The following is a 22,084-nucleotide window of genomic DNA, read 5'->3' as shown; positions in this document are numbered from 1 at the left end:
AGGTTTTTGCACATGGCCTAGCACACGGGCTTGTGGCTTGGCCGTGTGACCTCTGCACCTCAATTTCATAACACACGGTGTAGTACACATGCGTGTGACCCAAGATAGAAAGTTACACGGGCACAGATATGGGCTGGGACACGGCCGTGTGCCTCACATCGAATGCCCACACGGCCTAAGACATGGGTGTGTCTCTTGGCCGTGTGAGCCACACAGCCTGGCCACACAGACATTTGTCCCCTACATTTAAGAAAATTTTTGAAATTTTGGGAAAAATTCTCTGAATTTTCAGTTTAGTCCCGATTTATTTCTGATGCGTATTTTAGGCCTCGATGTCTCATAAAAGGGATAATATGAATGATTTATGATATGTATATTAAATGTTATAAAATGTTTGTATTCAAATCTGAAAAGTTTGGTAATGCTCTATAACCCTGTTCCAGCAACAGATAAAAGTTAGGGGTATTACAACGACATTGATGTCTCTCATGATTGCCAATAATTTAATTTACTTTCTTTTAAACAAAATTATTAATTTTAACGTCGGAAATTTCACAATTTTATTTCAGTCCTCAGCGTGGAATTCTTGATTAGGACTCTACACAGCACCCATAATATTGTTTTTATATCCTTCAATTTCTTTTATATATATATATTATAGACTCGATGAATGAAAAATGTGAAAATATTTCACCCTTAATTAGGTTTTTTTTTAAAAAAAAATAAGACGTGAATAATGAGTCATGCCATTGCCATCGAAACACGAGAGAGAGCTTAATTAAGAAAGAAAAACCAAAAATATATAATTACATTTCAACAAAGAAGGCACACCGTACACCTTATCGTATAAATCATTGGTAAGGTGTCGTACGTTTATGAAGATGCCCTTTTTTACGTTCATTTACACCACCGTCTTTACTAACTTAATCACTGTTATTTCACCTTAAACCAAATTATAAGCTATAAATGTGTTTTAATTAAAGATTAACCTTTCTAAAACATCTCATGTAATCATATATATACAAGAACACTGAAAAAGGAATCTCAGTAAGTTCATTGGTACGACTTTTGCGCTCAACTTGTCTAACGAGGTGGATGTGATTGATGTTATGTGTTAACATTCAACACCCATATATGGGTCTGAAAATTAAATCTTAGGTTTTGTATATTTTTCAGATTTCACAAATTTTCATAAAAAAAATTTCAACTAAAGAGGCTAAATTTTAATTTTTTAAAAAATACAAATTTGTGGCATATTTTAACCTAAATCCTAGTATTAGTATTCATTGAAAAAAAGAAGAAGAGAAAACCCCATCCTGTTTTAGCTCACTACATTTGTTGTTTTCCTCGTCATTGTAGGGAAAATGGATTGAGTAATAAAAAAAGGGGGTTTGGTTCTAAAAACAAAACAACATGGTATCCAACAAGTTAAATAATGAAGCAATCTACTTTTAACAGGTTTCAGGTGGAAGAAAACCTGAGCATTGGATTTTATCATGATTATGATTCATCTTCAACGAGAAGTGATGATCTATTTTCATTATTATTGAATGCATTGACAATGATTTAATAGATGAGGATAAATAAATAAAACTCCACCATCATACAAACAACAATTCTATTATTATTTACATGCTGCAAAGGTAGAAATGTAAGGTGACGAGCAATTGTCAAAAAGGAGAGGAAAAAAAGGTAATGAATTGAAAGACAGGGCCTGGAGCAATCATCACCATTTTGATCAACTTTTTGGTTCCTTTATTTTTATTTGTTTTTCTGATTCCAATGGCAATAAGTAACAAAAGGTCCACCTTGAATCCAGACAGATAGCCCCATTCATCTCACCCTTTTTTATTTATTTACTATTTTCAACTTTATACATACAAGCCAAGTTTGATATTGTGAAGAGAAAAGGTGGGGGTCGGATTCAGATACTAGCTTAGCTTCAAGCATTAGTGGGTTTTGGCCCTCATCCTATTGCTTACCAGTTTGCCACCACTCTACCAATAGCAGCACCAGGGTTACACTGAATTTAACCTTTTCAATTAAAATGATAATGCAAAGTAGGCAACGGCCGGTGTGAAAATGACACTCTTTGGAAGGACTGAAAGACTGGCTTTTACTAAGCTCCAAAGGTTGTTTCATTTGTATTAGGTGCAAGGAAAAGATGTGAATCTTTTTTGGCCAAAATTCTTACAGTTGGAATTCACAAGTAGGGCAACGTGCATCCAAGACCTCCCTTTAATTTTTGGATTCCGATTCAAATTATTATTATTATTTTTATTTTTATAAAGTTAGGGTTGGGACCCTTTTTGTATATGTAAATTTGGCGACCACCAAAATTGAATATTGTGAGATCCATGTCAGTTGAAAAGCATGAGTTTCCTCTTTACGTAATGTTGTAGAATTTGTGACTCTGATTTAATTAATTGAATATTCCAACCGGGAAGAAGAAATTTTAATTTATTTCAATGTAATAAGTAACGCCCCAAGGTTCCACTTTCCCACCCTTTCTTTATACTTTCCAACATGATTAATATATGAATTTATTTATGAATCAAATGATGATGTCTTGGACTAATTAATAATATCTATCTCTCTATTTTCTTTTAATTTTGAAATTGAATAAATTGACCACCATCAATTTCAAAAGTGAGCAATTAAAGGTAATTAATCATGGTATTAATGTCTCTCATCAATTGTACATAATTTTGATTGGTATAGTAACAATTTTATCCTTCGATGTTGCAGGATAATTTTGTCATTTTGACCTTAATTCTAATAAATTTAACAATTTAACCTCAACATTTACATAGATATTGCAGGATAATTTTGTTAAATTTGAACCAAATGATAGGATGTGTAACTTTTGAGGGCTAAAATTATTATTATACCAATTAAGATCATGCACCATTGATGAAAAATATTAATCTCATGATTAATTGTCTCTAATTAGTTACTCACTCTTGAAATTGAGAGAAATCACTTTAAAAGTCTTTTTACACTATCTATACTAATATTTAAAGTTCTCACCTCAATCGGACTTCAATTGAGTTGTGAGTTTACTAAAAAAATCCTTATTTTTATAAAATAATATTTTCTCAATTTTGCCATTTCAAATGAACATATGTTTAGTATTTACGTTAAATATTATTTGAAAGAGAAAAGGAAATATTTAACTTGGTGGCAAATTCATATGGACCTTAAAGGAAAGGCCCATGCAGGCCTGGCCCAACTGTGATCAAATTAGTAATACCTTGAGCATTTGAGAAAGCTTTAGCCATATTCCAATATGATTCAAGTTTTCAGGCTTCGTAAACAGGTTAGTGATTTCAAATGATATAAAGCTACTGTTCTGATTATTGCACAACATTAAGCTATACATTATAAAGCTACAAAATCTTTTGTAGGATAACTTTGGCGTATCAGTCTCCTCAATCTTCCTCCCATTCCCATCAACAGTTTCGTCTTCTGTGTCTGCTGGTAAGGTCAGCCGTCAATGAACTTTTTTAGTAGCCCGACCGACACCAGAATTCGAAAAATCAGAGCTTACACCAAACGTAAAGTCTGCCACCGCCAGCGTCTCATTCATCTTAGCTCTTTTTTTTTTTTTTAATTTTATCTCCTTTCACTATATATTAAGCACCTATTTAGTGTTTATAATAATATTTTCTAGTTATTCTAAAACAAGTTTTATATATACATGATTTTATATGTGCGTTAATATACTCAAAAAATATATATAAGACAAATTTGAAACAATTTTACTTTCAATTAACATTATAAATTAAAAAAAAATAAAATATTAATTAAAATTTATTATTAAACAGTTAATCCAAATATTTATTAAGAATAAAATTTATTATAAAAATTAAATACATGAAAGTGATCTTTTATTTAATCAGGATAAATTCATAAATTATAATTACATTCCTATAAAAGTGCTTAATGAACGAAATATGATAATGTAACTTTTATGGGACTTTAAACAATATCTTTCGATTTATACCAAAAGTTGTGAAGTAATTTTCCCATCAATCACAATCTATTGAAATCATAACTTGAGAAAGCACAAACGCTACCTAAAAGTAGGTATGAAACTCTCTTAAGTATTTAGGGTCGCTTGAACCATTTTCTCTTCCCTTTCATCGATCATTTTGATTAAAATAAATGATCCAAAGACATGGATTTATGAAAAGATACCTTTGGTACTAGATTCAACAATGAATTTGAAGCTATATCCCTAAACCTCTGGATGGAGAGGACTTGGCTGAATCCTTCCCAGATTGTACGAGAACATCATGATTTATTGATGCCAATTGTGACAAGTTCTGCAAAACAAATAGTATATTTGAAAAATTGATCGCCACAAGTGTACGAGTAAATATATCTCTGTATGTCTCAACATGATCAAGTGCCATACCTTAAAGGAAAAATTTATTAATGAGAGATTAAGAGGAGAGGAATCAAACTCTGCTAAGTCACCGCATTCATCCATCTGAATAAAGAAGAAACAAGAGATAATCATGATAGAGTTGCCGCATGCATGTAGCAACAGAAAATAGATTTCATCCAAATTGAAAACATTTTTTTCCTCTACAAAATCTCCTATCGCAAAGGATGAATATTGCATCAATGTTCTTTTACTTTCTTTTTTTTTGGTATTTTTCATGTCCCTTTTTATGCTTCATATTTGAGGTTTATGGCTGTTCTTCTCAACAATGTTGTCTCAAAGGTTTGAACCTATGTTCTCTCATTTGGAGTGCAATGTGCCTTGCCATTGCACCAACATTTGTTGGTATTGCGGCCATTTTCTTGATAGAATATATACTACTCAAAACCAAGCATAATAAAACCACAAAGCTTTAACCGCTAATTGAGTTTGGCTATGGATATAAATTAAGATCCTCAGTGGCACCATTCAAAATGAAAATTCCGGATTAAGACTGAATCTGAGCATGATTTCCGACATGTCCATCCCTCTAGGTTAAGTAAAAAAGTATCACTTTTTGATCAGATTCACTAGCGGATAGTATGGTCAATAAGTTAGAAGATTACCTCCGGTCCAGTATTTGATCCTGAGTCATAAGTCTCATTATCAGAACTGCTACATTCATTCTCAGGGATTCCGCCGGAAATTTGACTAAAACGTGATAAAAAATAGCTGGTGTCATCTGCACTATCAGTGTGTGGTACAAAGGCAGCCTACAACAAGCTAATGTTAACATGCTAATATTGGATCTCCATCAAAGACAAATCAACAGTTTCTACTATTCTCCTAACCAAGCCCCTTTTCTTCTCCCAAAAATTGAATATTCTTGCTGTTATATGCAGGATATATACATGCATCAAAAAGTAAGAAAACATCTATAAAATGTTAAAACTTTCACAACTTGAGAAGAAATTACCAAAATTACTGTATCAATACTAAAAGTGCTTAAGCATACACAGCAATACAAATGGGTAATGGTTACAAGCCCAATAGAAAAAGACAATAAAAACCTTAAATGATTGTAATGAGTAACACCAAGCCATCTTCAAATAGGTATTGAAAGACTATCCCAGCGAACATAACTGTCAGACATTCTGCTAGAAGCAAGAAAGAATGGCATATGTGGATTCATACCTTTTGCAATGCAAGACTATCCCAGTTAACTCCATTGAAAAAAGCATGTGCTTTTACCTGTAAGATGGTCCTTCTTAATTAAAAATGTCACAGGAATCACGGTAGCATAATATAACCTATTTTTCAAGTTTTACTAGTGAATGAACGGTATATTTAGCTTTTCCATGAAATAAAAAAAGTTAGAAAGTGATGAAAAACCTCAGTTGCTCCATTTGCTCCTAACCGCTGTTTAGGATCATGTGTAAGCAACCTGTAAGAAAATGTACCAGAACTGAATAAGTTGTTCTAAATGAAATTTTCCCTCAACAAGAGAAGGCAATAGAATACAAGCTATCATCATATCTTAAAGATTCAAAAAAAAAAAGCAACAACCTGTTAATTAGATCTTGAGCCTCATAGGAGATCTCACTAGGCACAGATGGCCATGGAATCTTTCTGTTCAGAATGTTGTCAAAAATTATCTGCAAAGCGATGACAAGAATGAGGCATGAAACAGAGCAGTTCCTAGTTGCCAACATACTTCTACAAAGCATTATGCTAATAAGAAGGAATCTGGTAAGGAGTGAGTTCAAGAGATGAAAGAGGAATCCATGCCACTTTTCAAACAAATTCAAAGAACATAAAATGCTTAAAAGATGCATGGCGGCTAGAGATCATACATTATGGTCACTAATAATTGCAAGATGAAATAATATCCAAACAACTAAAGTTTAATGCAAAAGTTTCATCACTTAAACATGTATCCAAGAGACTAATTTGATAAACGGAGTTACTATCCAGTTCAATGAGAACAACAAAAACACAAATTCAAGTGAAGGAATCTATAAATGTTGCACTTATTATGAAACTTAAAGGCAAGATATTGTCTACATCAATCATATATGGTATAGAGACAGCCATTTGCAGTTATAAAACAAAACCTTAGCCGTGACTTCACTACAAAAATAAAGGTTGTTGTATGTGTTCCCTTTTCAAGACCTAAGCTAAAGATCATAAAATTTCTTGTTTTGGGCAGTAGAATCATGTCGTTGAAACTTGAGAGGCAACACAATGAATTAAAAGAGAATCCACATCAACATAAAGATTCAATGAAGCAGGATTCTGCTTGACCACCAAATGGAAATAAGAATTGAACACCTTGATCAAAGTTACATACTGAATTAAGGATGAGGATATGAACGAAAGAAGAGAATACTTGAAGATATATACCTCAGGGCATTCAGCAGCGAAAGGTGGAATTCCTGTTATGAACTCAAACAAGATTATACCCACTGACCACCAGTCCGCAGCATAACCTGCATGAATCTCAATGTAGAAATATCAAATGTCAATTCTACTAAAGACTTGGAATAAACCTTACATCAGCTTGAATCCAAACCATGCTCAGTGCCAAGAAGAATTTCAGGGGCCAGGTAATCAGGTGTCCCAACTGCTGAGTGCCGACTTCTATCCTCCATTTGTTGCTTATGTAGATTACAAGTGTCTAATGAAGTTGTTCCAGTTGTTTCAGGTCCAGATAAATCAATTGTGTTGTTTATGAGGCCAATTTTTGATAGTCCAAAGTCTGTAAGCTGGTAACATAAGCAATAATTAGCTCATTAGCACTACAATAACATGAAGTTAATGAATATACGCAGAAAGAGCAAGTTAAACTAGAACTCGATGCTTCTTGATCAGCTACATAATGTACTTAATACATTGAAAAAACAAATCCACTGTTCATACGCCAGACCTTAATGTGACCATCATGTGCAATTAGTATGTTGTCTGGTTTCAAGTCACGATGCACAATTCCAACGGAATGGAGATACTCTAAAGCAAGAACCTGAAATATGGATGTAATCTAAGAAAAGTCCAGACAAGAATTAGATTGGTATGCATCATATACAATGATTGGTACAAACCAGCTCCGCAATATATGTTCGAGCTACTTCTTCGTCAAGGCATCCAACCTTTCTGAGTAATGAGTATAGGTCACCACCATTGAGATATTCCATAACCAAATAGAGGTTATCTCTACAGGTGAATGAATAAAAAAATCGAACCTGAAATGATGAACTCACATCTTTTTATTCAACTAGCATCATTGTAAATAAGAAAATTTAAAGCAGGGCTACAAGATAAACTTGGAAAATGTGGTTAATGCATTTTATTTAAATTAAAGTGGAGAATTTTAGAGCTCAAAGCATGCTAGAATTGGAATTTACCACAAAAGGGTTCCGAACTGCTATTAGAATATTCCGTTCAGCTAATATACGCTCAATATCATTTTTACGTATCATATCCAATTTCTTGAGAACCTACATAAGCAGAGAAATTGCATTGAGTTATAGAGTAAAACCAGACCCTCCCCCCCCCAACCACAAAAACAAAAGTGCTGAAGATTACTGTTCATCAATCTAATGCTTTACAAGAAAATTAAAACCTTGAAACTTATAATTAGACTTATTTTTAGTATGTTCTGGCAGAAGAAATCATAATGTTGAATTCAAATTCCAATCAACTAACTCGAGATGTGTTGGCTGCACAAAGCTCCAAATTATTCTTAGAAGTCAATTAAGCAACCAGTTGGTGCTGTCAAAGTTCAGTTTTTAGAAACAGAAACATGTACCATAATAGATTCTTTGGCATTTTCCTTGTCATGTACATGCGTATTATAATAGACATTATAGATTCTTGTATGTCCTTTATTTTTTGTTGGTGGAAAATAACAGAAAAAGGAATTTTACCTTTATTGCAAATAGGTCACCTGTCGTCCGTTTGCGTGCAAGAAAGACTTTACCAAAGGCACCTCTGCTAATTGGTTTGATGATCTCAAAATCATCTATTGTTGTTCTCTCTTTGTGGGACATATGTAAAGGAGTTGACACCGTGCTACTTTGAGATGCATTATCTGAGAGATGTCTAGAGTTTTCTCTTTGTTCAATGCAACTCGTTGGACTTTTTATATCTGTTGCTTCACAAGCAAGTATACATTTCTCCCTGCATGATTAGTTAAGAAACGCAATGACTGATTAAACAAGTTGATATATGCGTTCGGTCTCACAAATATATCTTTAACATTGCACTACCTCAGAAGAGTTTCTATTCGGCCTCCAAAAGTATCTATTACAAGAGCTTTAAGCTTACTATGCCGTAAAACATCCTGCAAGTCTTGCATGCATGCAAGCAAGAACTCATGAGACCCTTCTTTCAACAAGTCTGTGTCTGCTACACAACGAGCTATATCTGCAAGGTCAACCATCTGCAGATACAACAATAAAAGTGCAGATTAACCTATAAAGAGCATCGCACTTTAACATTACAACATTAGATGCATGACAGAAGCTCATTGCGAACATAATATCAGAAAAATGATTGAAAGAAAGTATATATTTAGGCACATGCATGTGCGTACATAGATTTGTCAAAAAAATACAGCCAGATTATTGTTATCCATTTAATTAGGCCTTGAATTGGGTGAATATACAACTTAAGGATTTCTACTCGACAGACCTGCATGAGAAACACATTAGTTCTATAAGATTCCTTAGAAATTCATTCAGCATCTTCACATTTTGGCAAAACATTATAAATATTCTTCACAACAAGAAGACAGGATGACAATGTCAAATAACAAAATGAGAGATCCTCAAGATCAACAAACCTGTTGCAAATCCTCTAGTTCAGAAGGATTGTTACGCTCCAACCAGAAAGAATCAAAGTGACTTCCTCTTGGAGTATTCGTAGAGGATAGTGATGTCATGCTCCCAGTTGAGGATGACGCTCCATGGTTGCCAAGCCTCATGCCCAAATGGCCCTTAAAGTCAATAGAAGCTAGATGAGAATCCTCAATACTGGCAGTGTCCATCTCATGTATGTCCTCAAACATTCCTTCAACACCCTTGTTTCGCCACTCACTTATCTTGGGAGAATAACCTTCAGATGTAACTGCAGAGCTCAAATTTTGCATTCTTGAATTCTCGGGGCTCCCAATGGAATTCAAATTCCGTGACTCTATAATCAGTTCCAATATTTCTGCCAGCTTTACTAGGCATTCGTCTACATCTATACAATTCAGTGCACATTTATCCGCATATGCACATATATAAGAATGAGATTCTAAATGAGAAATAGGTACAGCTTCCTCACATATTCTACAGATCACTGAGTCAGATCCATCTAGTGTTTGTTCAGGCTCACTAAGTGAACCATGAAAATTATGGTTGTGCTCATCAAGTGAACTATAACAGAAATTTGTCATTGAATCCCCTATAAAATGACCACCAGGGTGACAAAATTGTTGCTCCTGTGAAGTAAAATCAGACTGAGATCCCTGCGCAACTGAAATTTTCTCAGCATTAGTGGAACCTTTTCCAGAAGTTATACCATTCCGTCCAGCTGGCTCAGGGAAAAGAGGCACCTTATTCTGTCCCTGCAAATTGTGTTCACCACCAGCCTTCTGATGCACAGCATTAGCTGAATGAGAATCAGCAACTTCGGAAGTGAGAGACCAGCTCATTTCAACAGCAGGAATGCTTTCTAAACATTTCTTAAATTTGTTAAGAGAATTCTCATCAATTGGTTCTTTCTCTTTCTGAAACTGCAAAAGCCTTGTACAGCGTGTCAAAATAAAGAGCATACGCGTGCACAGCCACTTCACCAATACTGTTTGACATTGTTGTCTTTTTTCTGTCAAATCTTGAACTATTGTTTCACACTTAAGACGAAATTCAGTACAGGTCATTTCAACACATTGCTGGGCAAGAAGCAGAAGATCTTCTGCCATTTTGCGACCCTCTGGAGATGAGGAGTCTATGGTCTGAAGAACATCCATCACATCCCCAGCAAAAGTAGCCAGCTCCGTGTCTACCACCTCTTTAGCAGCATCAAATCTTGAATGTAATGAACCAAATAGTTCCTGATGATCAATTCATAGAAAGAGAAAGGAAAAGGAAAAGAAAAGAAACAAGTAACTGATTAACCAGAAATGAAAGAGTCCAATTGAACTGCTATAATGGCAAAGTATCAGAAACATAAGCACCAGCTTCTCCATTAAGGTTTCATAATGTTACTACTATTTTTCATGCAGAGTTACAGTAATAACGATCCACATAAAGTGATTAGATTTTTCTGCAGCAAACTGGTAAACTAGCCAAAATCTGATTAATGCCATTAAAAGAACATATATCAGAATAAAGCTGTTACTTCAACATGCAATATAGATGAAGCCTCTCAAGGAAAGAGAAAACTACATTGTACTATATAATACCATGAATGCTTCATGTAATATCTGGACTAACAATTTTGAAAATAAATTTCAAAATCCTTTTGTTTTTATTTTATCTTGAGAAGGAATTGACAAAGCATGTTATGAACCAAGTTCTTTCTTGAATAATATCAGCACAGTACCTTTAAATCATTGTAACTGTGGGCTCGAGGATACACAGATGGAATACCACCCTTAGGTCCTAATTCATGCGAAAAACTCTTTAGACCTTTTGACACTATTCTATAGCATGCATTCTCAGCTGAAGATTGCTTTCCATTCTTATTTTCCATGTAGCCAAGTTTAGTTCTCACAGGTTCTCTGTCACGTGTCTTAACTTCTAAGACACCATCCTGTCAATCATGGTTTCAATGCAAGACAAGTATATCATGGAACTGATATGTAAGCCAATGTTTGAGAAAAGTAAGTACATTTAATTTCACCTCAATATTTGTAACATTATTGAAGGCTTGAGTGGAATTCCTTGAAATATAAGACAAAAGCCACCGTGCCATCTTCTTTCCTTTTTGTTCCAATACAGATTCGAAACAAAAAAACGTAACAAATACACATTAATTTTTCTTCTCAACAATCAATTCTTCATTAGAAAAAAAGGAAAGGTAATCAGAGACTCAAGAAAAATCAGAGACTCAAGAAAAGGATAAGATAAGAAAAAATGAATCCGGAAAAAATGAAGCAGAATATAAAGCAAAATAAGGAAAAAGGAAACAAACTTGGATAAATCACCCAGACCCTATCCTAAGATAGCAGCTTTAGCAGAAATATTCTCCATCAGTAACCAGAAAATTAAGCCTAAGAACTAATGGCATGGTGAATTATTAAAGTTGCAAGAATTTGAAGCAGACTCGCCCTTTAATAGATGAAAAAGTGTTCCTTTGCATAAGAAAAGGGGTAAAAATGATGAAATCAATGGATAACTATTTTTCATGTGGCATAATTTAAATGACACAGTCCTATAAAACAACAATATTATAATCACTTTAACCTGCGTTCACAGTTTCGTGTGGGCATTCGTTGTCTAATTGACAATCTTCTTTTTGATCAAATGGTAACTTTTCAGCATGAGCATGTCGAGTACATTCTGACTATGACGGGGCAATACGTATTGATTCAAAAGGTATTAAAAATGAGAATCATACTCTTTTATGCTTAATCATCCTTAAGTTCTGTCAACAACGTGGTTAAAGCTCTGAGTGGGTACCTCAAGGTCCGGAGTTCGACTGGCTATTACATGCTCTTTCCCAATTTGTAAGTTTATAATTGCACCCAAAAGAAAATCATCCTTAAGCTCTAGAATGATTTGAACACGTTTGATATACATCAGTAAATTTTGTTAACATTGAAGAAGTTGAGTTTAATTTTTGTCCTCCACGTTTTCTCAGAAAACAAACAGTGAAAGCGATCCATAACACAAACGTGCTTTCTCAGGAAGCAAACAGAGCCTTAACATGGACGTGCGAGCTAAATTTGAGGAAGCAATATTAATAATAATAATCATAATAAAAATAAATTTGAACTTTCTCTAGACAAACCTGATTTTTGGCCATGTCCACGGGCGACTGACTTCTGTTTGTTCTTCGAAGTCCTCGACTCGTTCAACTCGCCCGGTTTCGAACTCGGTTGTTCCTTCAAAAGAACTCGTGGGGTCTTGATCCGATTCAGTCCGGAAGGTATCCCGACTTCCGATGAGAAAACGTGGTCGTTTCTTCTCGCATCAGCCATCAATAACAAACATCCAAAACTAAAACCCTTGCCCGCTAGCTTCTTTCAAGTTACCGGAGCAGTTTGTAACTAAAAAGAAACAATTCGAAATACAATAAACTTAAAATAATAGCAGAGAGGGAATTTGAAAATTAGAAATAAAAAGGGAAAAGGAAAAGTAAGAAAAAATATATATGGGGACTCCTCAAGAGTGTGCAGTTGCCGAAACAAAGGAGTCGTTGTAGACGGCGTAGTTGCACTTGCAAACCGGGAAAAAATATGAGCAAAAAAGGGTACTTGCGGCACTCTATATCATTATATTTTTTATTATTTCTATTTTTATGTCTATCCATAAAAAATGGGTTATTCTTTTTATTTTATTATTATTATTGGTGGAAATGATAGTATCTTTGAAAACTTTTTAAACTTTACTTTGATTAATTAGTCATATTCAAGTAAAAGATATAAAATTATGATTCTTCATATGCTCAATTATTTTTATTTGAAATTTAAGAAAATGTTAGTAAATTAAAATTTATGCTTGCTTAATTTTTAATGACTATACTTTTTTGACAAATTCTCCAAGTTTTTACTTGACCAATTAAGTTTTGACCTTTCTTTTTAGAGAAATCAAGTTTTGACTTGCTCATTTGACATTTCAGTAATAAATGGAAAATTATGACAAGAAATAAGTTTATTAGAGTATTCTTATTTAAAAAATTTAGTGTAATGATACCATTTAGCATCAACAATACTAGCAATAATTATCGGCCGTATGTTTTAAAAAACATATATTTTTCCCGCATTTAAAATTAGTCATATTGTTAAACATATGTTTGGATATATATAAAACGTAAATATCGGACATAAATATTTGAAGAAAAATGAAAAATCAGGGCAGCACACCATTAGCTATAAGAACAGACAGATTTTTCAAACCAGAACTAATGCTAAAAACTTCTGCAATTATTCTTCGTTTATGTTGCTAAAAATTAAAAATACAACATGGCAAGCTCAAATGGCTTTCATAATATCTTATGGAAGGGCAAAGGACAACTTAAAAGCAACCCACCTTGAAATGTAAGTTAATGGAAACTGGTTTTTAACAGTTAACTGTTGTCATCCACAACCTGGCTGTTCACAAATAAACTTTCTCTTCGTTTAGAAAACCCAGCAGATTCCAGGGTTGGACCCCTATACTTCAGCTCTGGAGCAGCTCTATAATTGGGATCAATCGGAGCACCTCTAGCACTCGGATCCGCTCTATAATTGGGCTCAATGGAAGCACCTCTAGCGCTTGGATCCGCTCTATAATTGGGATCAATGGAAGCAACTCTAGAGCTCGGATCCACTCTATAATTGGGATCAATGGGAGCAGCTCTAGAGCCCGGATCCGCTCTATAGTTGGGATCAATGGAAGCGGGTCTGGGATCAATGGAAGCAGATCTGGAGCTTGGATCCGCTCTATAATTAGGATCGATGGAAGCAGGTCTAGAGCTTGGATCCGTAGAACTTGGCCTGAAAGAACCAGTTGCTCCACCTTGATACCGAGAAGGGGATCCATACCTTCTACTTCGAAGACCGGAGCTTCTCAGGTCCGCCATATCCGCCCCTCTTGAAGAAGAATCTATAAAAGACCTGTCTCCAGTGTTGGATCCTAGTGGAGCAGAATTTGTAGCTGATGTAGAGCTAAAAGGGTCATCTGGTCCCCATGATGTAAGTGCCTCTTTCTTCTTTGCAAAGAATTGCCAAGCCCCAAATAGGAAAAGTATGAAAAATAGCACGGGGCTGGTCCACAGCATCGTATTAGATTCCCCTTTCAAAACCGGAAGGTTAGAGCGATACATTCCAATGTAATCACCTCCAAGGCCAAGAACAGTGAGCTTTTCACGGTCACTCGCTATTAAGGGTGTCACGTGTCTTCTCTCTTTATTTGTATCCACCACTTGGTGAGTTAAAAACGAAGACCTGATCTCATCCAAGCCGGCAGAGAAAAGAAACCTTGGCGCACCAGCCCTAACATAATGCAGCGTAGAAACATTATACACAAAAATCTTTTCCAGATCAACGATAAGCAAATATCCCTTAATAGCCAGAAAAGCAAGAGGCTCATTCATTTCCAACTTTTTCTTGGACCTAACCCTGCACTTGAAGTTCATACTATCACCCAACAGCAAAACATGAATCAAATCACCATCCGATGTGAAACCATATGCTTTAGACCGTTCCGTTGCATCAAAGACGTAATTTCGAGCAAGAGAATGATTCAACCCTTCGCATTCAGATTCCTTAATCTTCATACTCCGCAAATCCAAAGAACCAGCACCCATCTCCGTCAAGAATAAAAGCCTTTGCTTCAAGAATGCAAGCGGCCTACTTGTTGGCATCACAGATCCATAAAGTGATCCATTTTCTTTAAAAACCCTGATCTTTCCACTAAGATCTGCTGACAAAATATACCTCATCCTCCCAACATGATGAACTTCCAATGCAGTTATCGGGAACCCATCTTCCCCGCTTTCTGCAGCCACAAATTTACCAACAGTCTCCATTACAGGCGAACCCGATTCTTCTCCATTCAACCCTTCATAAATCCTATGTACCAAGATGACGCCATTTTGATGTCCGGTAATGACAACACTCTCATTCTTATAAACAGACATGTATGAAACCATTGCCGTAATTGGCGACTCGTACTTGGTGTAAAACTCAACCACAACATCCCCATTCCTTAAAAACACATAAACCCTTCCTTTTTCATCTCCCACAGCAACATACTTGCTAAGTCCCTCGTAATCACGAAATGGCAAAACATTTATACATGTTGGATCAGAATCTAATTTCACAGCTGACATGAACTGAAACCTTTCCGACCAAAAGGGACTGTATTTAGTAACTGAAACAGCCCTGCCTTTTCCCCCATCTGCAACACCAACTTCTCTTCTAACACCATATTTTTGTTCAGTAATTTGATCTTTCTTTCCAAAATCTGAAGACTCCGATATTTTCGATTCTAATCTAGAAACTATTTCACTAAGATTTCTAACTAGTTCTTCGAGTTTATGTAACAAAACTTCTTGAGGGATAAAATCATGTGGACTATTAGGGTCAGGTTCATGGTGAGGAATCCGATCATGTCGGTGCTCGTTTTCGATTGGTCCGTTAGAGCCAGCGAAAACTACGGGAAAAGGTGTAGAAGTGAAGATGAAAAGAAAAAGGAAGAGATAAGACTTGCCTTTGATGGGATTTGCCATTTCTGAAAAGGAGAAAGCTTGAAGACTTCGTTGATTCAATGTTTTGCCATTACAAATCAAAGCCTGTCTCAAGTACAGATCTCAGTTTCGGAGAATTTCGGGTGGAATCTATGTTAGATTCGATGAATCTGATGTGAGAAGATTGGCGAGATGGTGAGCAAAGGAACAACTGTTGTAACGTTTTTGACTTGGGTTTTGTACGCTGTAGTACGAGTTAGGGCAAGAAATGCGGATTTTCCATGAAAACAATAATATAGAGGGTAAAAAGTAAACATAATCTAATCTGAAGAAAACGATTCAGTCAGGTTAGCTTATTTGTAGTTTTATTGAGACCCAATTGCAGCACGACACGTTCATTTTTGAGAGAAAATTCTTAGTTCTACATTTGACTTTGCCCCCATTTTAATCGCATACGGTTTTAAGCCGCCTTGAAATGTATTACATTCATGCCCTGCATTTGCTGGGACTGGGTTTGGGCCCTTGTAAAAGGAAGCGTTCCGTTACTGTTCCTTTTTGCCGGGAAACCATCCATCCAAGACCAATTGCAGTAATATCCTGTTGAATTTAGTTACAGACTAATAGCTTCTTCAAATAATTATATGAATCAATTTATTTAAATTGCATATATTAAATTTTGAATTTAGTACACAATTAGATTCCCGAGTTGCTAAGCTTGGATGATGCAATCTTGTTGATTGATTTTCCTTTGGAACTGCAGCTTAATGTCAGAAAATGAAAAAGGCAGCAAAAGTATCGGCAACCCACTTTTTTCAATAGTAGGGAAGATAACATCAGGTAATATATTTTATATGTTTAGAAGAGTTAACCAACATAATTATCAAGAAAACCATGAGGCTTCCCTTTCTCTTGAAAATATAAAATGAATAAAAAAAAAACATGTATCTTTGTTTATCACTGGGTCGGATTTATATGATATGACCTGCATAATCTCATCATAGAAGATGAAAACAAAGTCACAGAAATATCAAGGCCTTGCAAGAATGGTGATTTGTGATATTCAATCTGATCAAATGACTGGTACAAGTTTTGTTGCAAGCAACACAATTATGTTTTTGAGCTCACAATGAGCTGTTAGTTCAAATGTGTGTGATTCAAACAAAGCAAATTGATAATATTGATGAGCAACAACATCACATTTCCAAATCCCAAGAACTCTCCGCAATAAGCTTCGGGATCTTAGTTTCTTCAGCCAGATTGACGGATGCTGAAATCTGGGAAAGACAGAAAAAATAGTTAGATCACTAAGCAACAAGTCACGGTGTCAACAAATAGTATTTAAGTCTTCAAAACTTAATTTCTAACCAACACATCATAACTCAACATGCCATGTTACCCAAAAACTCAATTATCTAAAAGCTTTCAACACGGGCTATTCGTCCTCTCAATCGCTCTCAATCGCTGCTCTGTTTCCTTCTCTTAACAACCAAATGTAGGGATCAAATCTGTTTTACTAACATCGCATGGCCAAGGCTATATGACAAGGCCGGTAAGAAGCCTACAAATTGATTCCAAAGCTGTCTTATCCGATGTTACACAGAACTTTGCCTTGTTGGGTCGTTACCAATAGTAAAAGTTTGCTTCTATGCATCCCAATCGAAGAAAGCAACCTTAGTTGGAATTTTGTATCCCATCAAAGGAAAGCCTCCTCAAATATATCCATACAAGATGGTTTCCTCTTCAATAAATCCACTCCTTACCACAGTGTGAGCATCTAGAATCTCCCAAGCAAGAAAAGTAACCCTTCACTTGATTCAGTACAAAGGTTGGATCAGTATGAGCGACCCCCCAATAAAACACCAGCATATTGCTTCAGAAACATTCCTAACTGCCTCCTTTATATCATTTAATTAGTTAGAAGTAATGAGAAACGGTGGCATTTTATTTCATTATATAAACACCTGCGCTATTCAATAAAATCCTCGCCTTAAGCAAATACAAATAACATGTACATTTGAGAAAAACAATTCAATCAATCCAAGGTCATGCTTGCTTCAAGCTCTTCTCAACAATTCCAGAAGTCTTTTATCAAGAAAACAACAAAGCTTCTGGTGGTTGCGGACGCAAGGAAACAGCAGCTATCTACTTACTTGCTCAGATAACCACACAAGACTGTGTTTTAGAAAAATATCTTGCAGAAAATGTCTTCTCAGATTAGAAACTCCCAGGCATCATATTACTTCAGTTTTCATTCTTGCACACAATTTCTTGGACAAATAGTTCATTCATACCAAATTCTTTGTTGAAAATAAACTTCAAAGCAAAATGGGAAAATGCAGTATTTTGACTGCATTTGAGATTGAAAACCTGTAGCTATCTTCTATGAACCTTAATTTACCTTTGTCACTATTAAATTATATATTGGAAACCACATCAGTCAATTTCTTTTTTAAAGTTCCCTAATTAAATTTTCAGTTAAATCAGATTGCAAATCCAATTTCAGAATAGAAATGGCAGACTTCAAGACTATATTATGCAACATAAACACTCAAAATTCAATTAAAAAAAAACATCAAAGAAAAAAAACTGGTTAGTTTCAGTTACCTTAAAAGTCCCATTAAACTTAGAGTTTCTCGACCACTCCAAAGCCAAATCCCTGCTCCAAGTCTGATACGTTGCCTTAAAAACATCGTCATACACTCTCCTCGAAATTGCAAAATCCCACGCATTTTTCCCGAAATCATAGCATGGCTCAAAAGTCGTAGCCCCTCCGTGCGAGTAACTGTACTTGACCTTACAGTTCCTCGTACCAAACATGTAATTAGCCGACACCTTGTTGGCAGAGTCTAAGGTGAGTGTCCCGTCCAACACGGTCCGGTTGTCCCCTCTGCCGTGAATGTAAGTAAGCTTCAACGGCTTCTCCGCAACCCTAACTGAGTTCATGAACTGAAACCAAAAATCCTATCCCAAATAGGCAAAATTCAGATAAACATCAAGTCAACGATTAATTAAAGGCGTAGTTAAAGGGGGAAATTTTGGGTCTTTCAAGTTAAGCGTGCCTTTTTGGGGACATCGTAGTCGATGATGAAGAAGCCGGGTTTTTCAACAGCAAGAGTCAAACCGTTCAGGCTGGGACCCTTGATGAATGTCGCATCAGTCAGGGAAGCGCGTAGCTTGATATCGCCAGCGTTGGCGGAAAGGGAAACGACGGCGGTGCTCTTGTCATTGGTGTATCTGCCTTTCAATGACGCCTTCATATTTCTTTGGGAAGAGACAATGAACCGAGACAAGAGGGAGAGGTTGGTGGAACTGTCGAGGGTTTGGGTTATTTTTCATGTCTTTTGTAAATTTTTTTGGATTTATATTTTCTTTGGCGCACAATTTCCGGCTAGACGGCTCGAATCTTTAATTGATCCTCGGGCTTTTCATTGCAGAATCTTTTGTCTGGAGAACAAATTAATGGGCCAAAGCCCATTACTAAAAATCTGATATAAAAAAGTAATATTTATTTATTTACATGGTAAAGAAATTTTTTTCAAATTTCATTAGAAAAATTTAGATTGCGATTGGTTTTTGTTTTTTTTAATATACGTTAAGATAAGTTTTATTTTTGCAATAATTGTGTTTAAGCTTTTAAATTTATATTGTTGGTGTCAACAATAGCCTTCCAACAGTGGAAATGGATGAGGTGTAGAGCAAACTTGTAATTAAAAACAAAGTTTAAATTATTATTTAAAGTTAGAATTTGATAAATTTGAATTATTTTTGTCTAAACTAATTCCTGAATAATGGATTTTAATTGGGGTTTGAATTTGACAAATATTTTTGCATTAAGACTTGAACTTTAAGGTTACAAAAAAATATTATGAACTAATTTGGACAAAAAAAGATTAATTCCAATATAGAAATGATTGTTAAATTTAAAGATTAAATTGAAAAAAATTTGAAATTTTAATATAAAAATAATGATTAATTTCAAGGATTAAATTTTAAAAAAAACCTCAAAAATGATTTTTTGAACGGTACTAATTAGTTAATATAGTTATTATAAACAATACTAATTCTATACTATAAAAATGATTATTTTAAGCTTGGTCCGCCTAGGCTCTGTAACTTAAAAGCATTTCATTTTCGGTAGCGGTGAGGGTGATTGATTTGTTGTTTTTCTTGATCCTCAGTGCAACTTAATTTTTTTTCAATAATCACAATTACTCAACATTGATTGATGACAATTATTTCGCCAAGGCATGAAACACCTTCATGAAAAATACACATCTAATTAGAAAAGAAAAATCTTTGCTTTTATTTCAATTTTCTGAAAAATTTATGAATAAAAGAATTACATCATATATTTATAGTAATTGATTGCTTGCAACCCCCCCCCTTAAAAACTGAAAGAGAAAGAATATAATATACTTTTGCACGATGCCTATTTCATTTTATCGTCCAACTTGAAGATTCAACTGACCGCAAAATTATCAGAAACGGAAATGGCGAATTTAGTAATAATTATTACAGGAAAATCAAGTGCTTACCATTAATAAGTTCTGAAGTTCCATTTGTAACTCAGAGGAGATTCTTGGGGTGACCGCCGAACAAGGTCTCCCAAATCTCGGTAAAAGCCTCCACGATGATTCCATGATATTGCCTTGAATTTAGAGAAAGAAAGCACTGCAACAGCTGCTCCAAATCATCGGCCTCAAACATCTGTTTGTCCAATATCATTTCCAGCATTGACCTCTTGAAGTCCTCATAAGGATCCTCCGATTTCTGTACCACCGCAACGCTCTCCCTTACCTTCTCTTCAGCCGTGCGCGAAGGTACCATCATCCGTCTCGCTGGATCAGTTTCAGTGCTCTCCGATGATAGAGCTCCCGTCTTTGTCTTTGTCTTTGAACAGTTAGGTTTCGAAGGTCCTCTGTATTTCTTTGAACCAAAGCTTCTCGGTCTCTTCATTTTCTTCCCATTATTTATCTCTTTCTTGCTCTTTTTGGTTTCGTTATGGGATTCGCCAGCCAGTGATTCATTCAACTCGAGGAATGAATCGTCCGAGAAGCTTAGTGAAGCGGAGATTAGCGTTTTGGTCTCCTCGTTTTCGGTTCCTTCGCTGCTGAAACACCCACTGTCACGCGATGAAACACTTGCAGTTGCCCTCTCTTTCTCCATCTTCTTATCCTTCTTATCGACCTCGTTTTTGCTCTCATCACTAACCGATGCTTTACAGGTTTTCCTTTGAAGCTTGTGATTGTGGGAATTTACCACTGCATGCAACCGAGCTGTTACTTTCTTCGACGAGTAATCAGGTGACTCAAAACTAACGTCCACTGAGGGTAAGTATTGAGTGTGTGATGATCTTGCTCGGCAACCGCAGCCAACTGTCGCTATCTTTGGTGACAAATGGCATTTGAAAAAAGAGTAGTCCGGTGTCGACGGCGGCGGTGCAGGGAGGTTCGGATAAAAGATATCTAATGCTTTAGGATTCACCGGAGATAGCCGGTGGGTCACCGGACCTGGAGTCTCCGGTAAATGGGAAGGTTTTTTTGATCGACAAAATTGAAAAGATGGTATAACACGAAAGAATTTGAGCTTGAAACGTTTAGACATCTCCCCAAAGTTGGTTTTTGTTTTCCTTTCAAAGTGCTGAAGCTTTCAGGCCGAAGACAATTATATAAAAGTGAAATGGCCGGCTATATGGCTGTATATAGAAAATAACAACATCTTTCTACCCAAATTTCCCTTATAATTAACTGACCGAATCCAAGTGATGATCTCAGGTTTTATACACTGAAAGCTACATAAAATTCCTTAAAAGTGAAACGTTGGGCTCATAATCTGTATATTAGGTGGCTAGTCAACATTGACACATACACTAAAACTTTCAAATGAGTTCATATTTGTATCGATGCTCTTGTTTTAATGGTGAGAGACAAAAGCCCAAACACCGCACTTTGTACCATATGTTTTGTTTTGTGTGTATGTTTCAACCGAATAGATTCATAATTTGTAATAAATATTGATAAACAAAGAATATTAAAGGCTTTGCTGAAAAATGGAACTTTGATTTTAAATGCTGACAGCAATTTGATTCATAAATCTGACAGCATAGCATTAAATCAGAAGCTGACGATCTATTGGAATTAGACTCGGGAAAATCTCAAAGAAGACACCAACTTAAAGAAATTAAGGGGAAAGGCTAAGAACTTTGAAGCATTCTGCGGAACGGTGTGGGTTGAGTTGGGTTTTGTGTTTGATGTGTGATATTGGCATAGGTATGATAGT

General features: G+C 35.5%; 4 protein-coding genes across 6 annotated transcripts; all 4 read right to left on the bottom strand.

Annotated features, from left to right (window-relative positions):
* Positions 1-3,888: 3,888 nt before the first annotated feature.
* LOC107960405 (probable serine/threonine protein kinase IRE4) lies at positions 3,889-12,904 on the bottom strand. Of its 3 annotated transcripts, XM_016896746.2 has the most exons (18): positions 12,425-12,881; positions 11,315-11,394; positions 11,015-11,224; positions 9,755-10,523; positions 9,270-9,670; positions 8,695-8,867; positions 8,353-8,605; positions 7,831-7,923; positions 7,528-7,668; positions 7,356-7,448; positions 7,002-7,194; positions 6,833-6,918; positions 5,996-6,084; positions 5,822-5,873; positions 5,624-5,680; positions 5,056-5,202; positions 4,421-4,495; positions 3,889-4,328 (listed from the first exon to the last, which is right to left on the bottom strand). In XM_016896746.2, the coding sequence occupies exons 1-18, from the start codon at positions 12,612-12,614 to the stop codon at positions 4,233-4,235; spliced, it is 3,198 nt and encodes a 1,065-aa protein (XP_016752235.1). In that variant the 5' UTR covers positions 12,615-12,881; the 3' UTR covers positions 3,889-4,232. The 3 variants fall into 3 exon arrangements, 2 of the variants coding, with proteins under 2 accessions (XP_016752235.1, XP_016752234.1); XM_016896745.2 differs by having other exon boundaries at positions 9,270-10,523; positions 12,425-12,904; XR_001701154.2 differs by having other exon boundaries at positions 4,168-4,328; positions 5,056-5,140; positions 9,270-10,523.
* A 634-nt stretch (positions 12,905-13,538) lies between these two features.
* On the bottom strand, positions 13,539-16,128 carry LOC107960406 (uncharacterized membrane protein At1g75140). The gene has a single exon (XM_016896750.2). It carries the CDS (start codon positions 15,845-15,847, stop codon positions 13,703-13,705), a length of 2,145 nt encoding a protein of 714 aa, XP_016752239.1. The 5' UTR covers positions 15,848-16,128; the 3' UTR covers positions 13,539-13,702.
* A 712-nt stretch (positions 16,129-16,840) lies between these two features.
* Positions 16,841-19,179, bottom strand: LOC107960407 (outer envelope pore protein 24A, chloroplastic). The gene is made up of 3 exons (XM_016896751.2): positions 18,865-19,179; positions 18,410-18,766; positions 16,841-17,079 (listed from the first exon to the last, which is right to left on the bottom strand). The coding sequence occupies exons 1-3, from the start codon at positions 19,060-19,062 to the stop codon at positions 16,999-17,001; spliced, it is 636 nt and encodes a 211-aa protein (XP_016752240.1). The 5' UTR covers positions 19,063-19,179; the 3' UTR covers positions 16,841-16,998.
* A 927-nt stretch (positions 19,180-20,106) lies between these two features.
* On the bottom strand, positions 20,107-21,803 carry LOC107961116 (transcription repressor OFP7). Its single transcript, XM_016897354.2, has one exon. It carries the CDS (start codon positions 21,407-21,409, stop codon positions 20,372-20,374), a length of 1,038 nt encoding a protein of 345 aa, XP_016752843.1. The 5' UTR covers positions 21,410-21,803; the 3' UTR covers positions 20,107-20,371.
* Between the last annotated feature and the right edge of the window lie 281 nt (positions 21,804-22,084).

This window comes from Gossypium hirsutum, chromosome A05, assembly GCF_007990345.1.
Source record: "Gossypium hirsutum isolate 1008001.06 chromosome A05, Gossypium_hirsutum_v2.1, whole genome shotgun sequence".
Lineage (NCBI taxonomy): Eukaryota > Viridiplantae > Streptophyta > Magnoliopsida > Malvales > Malvaceae > Gossypium > Gossypium hirsutum.
This window is presented reverse-complemented; position numbering and strand designations above follow the sequence as displayed.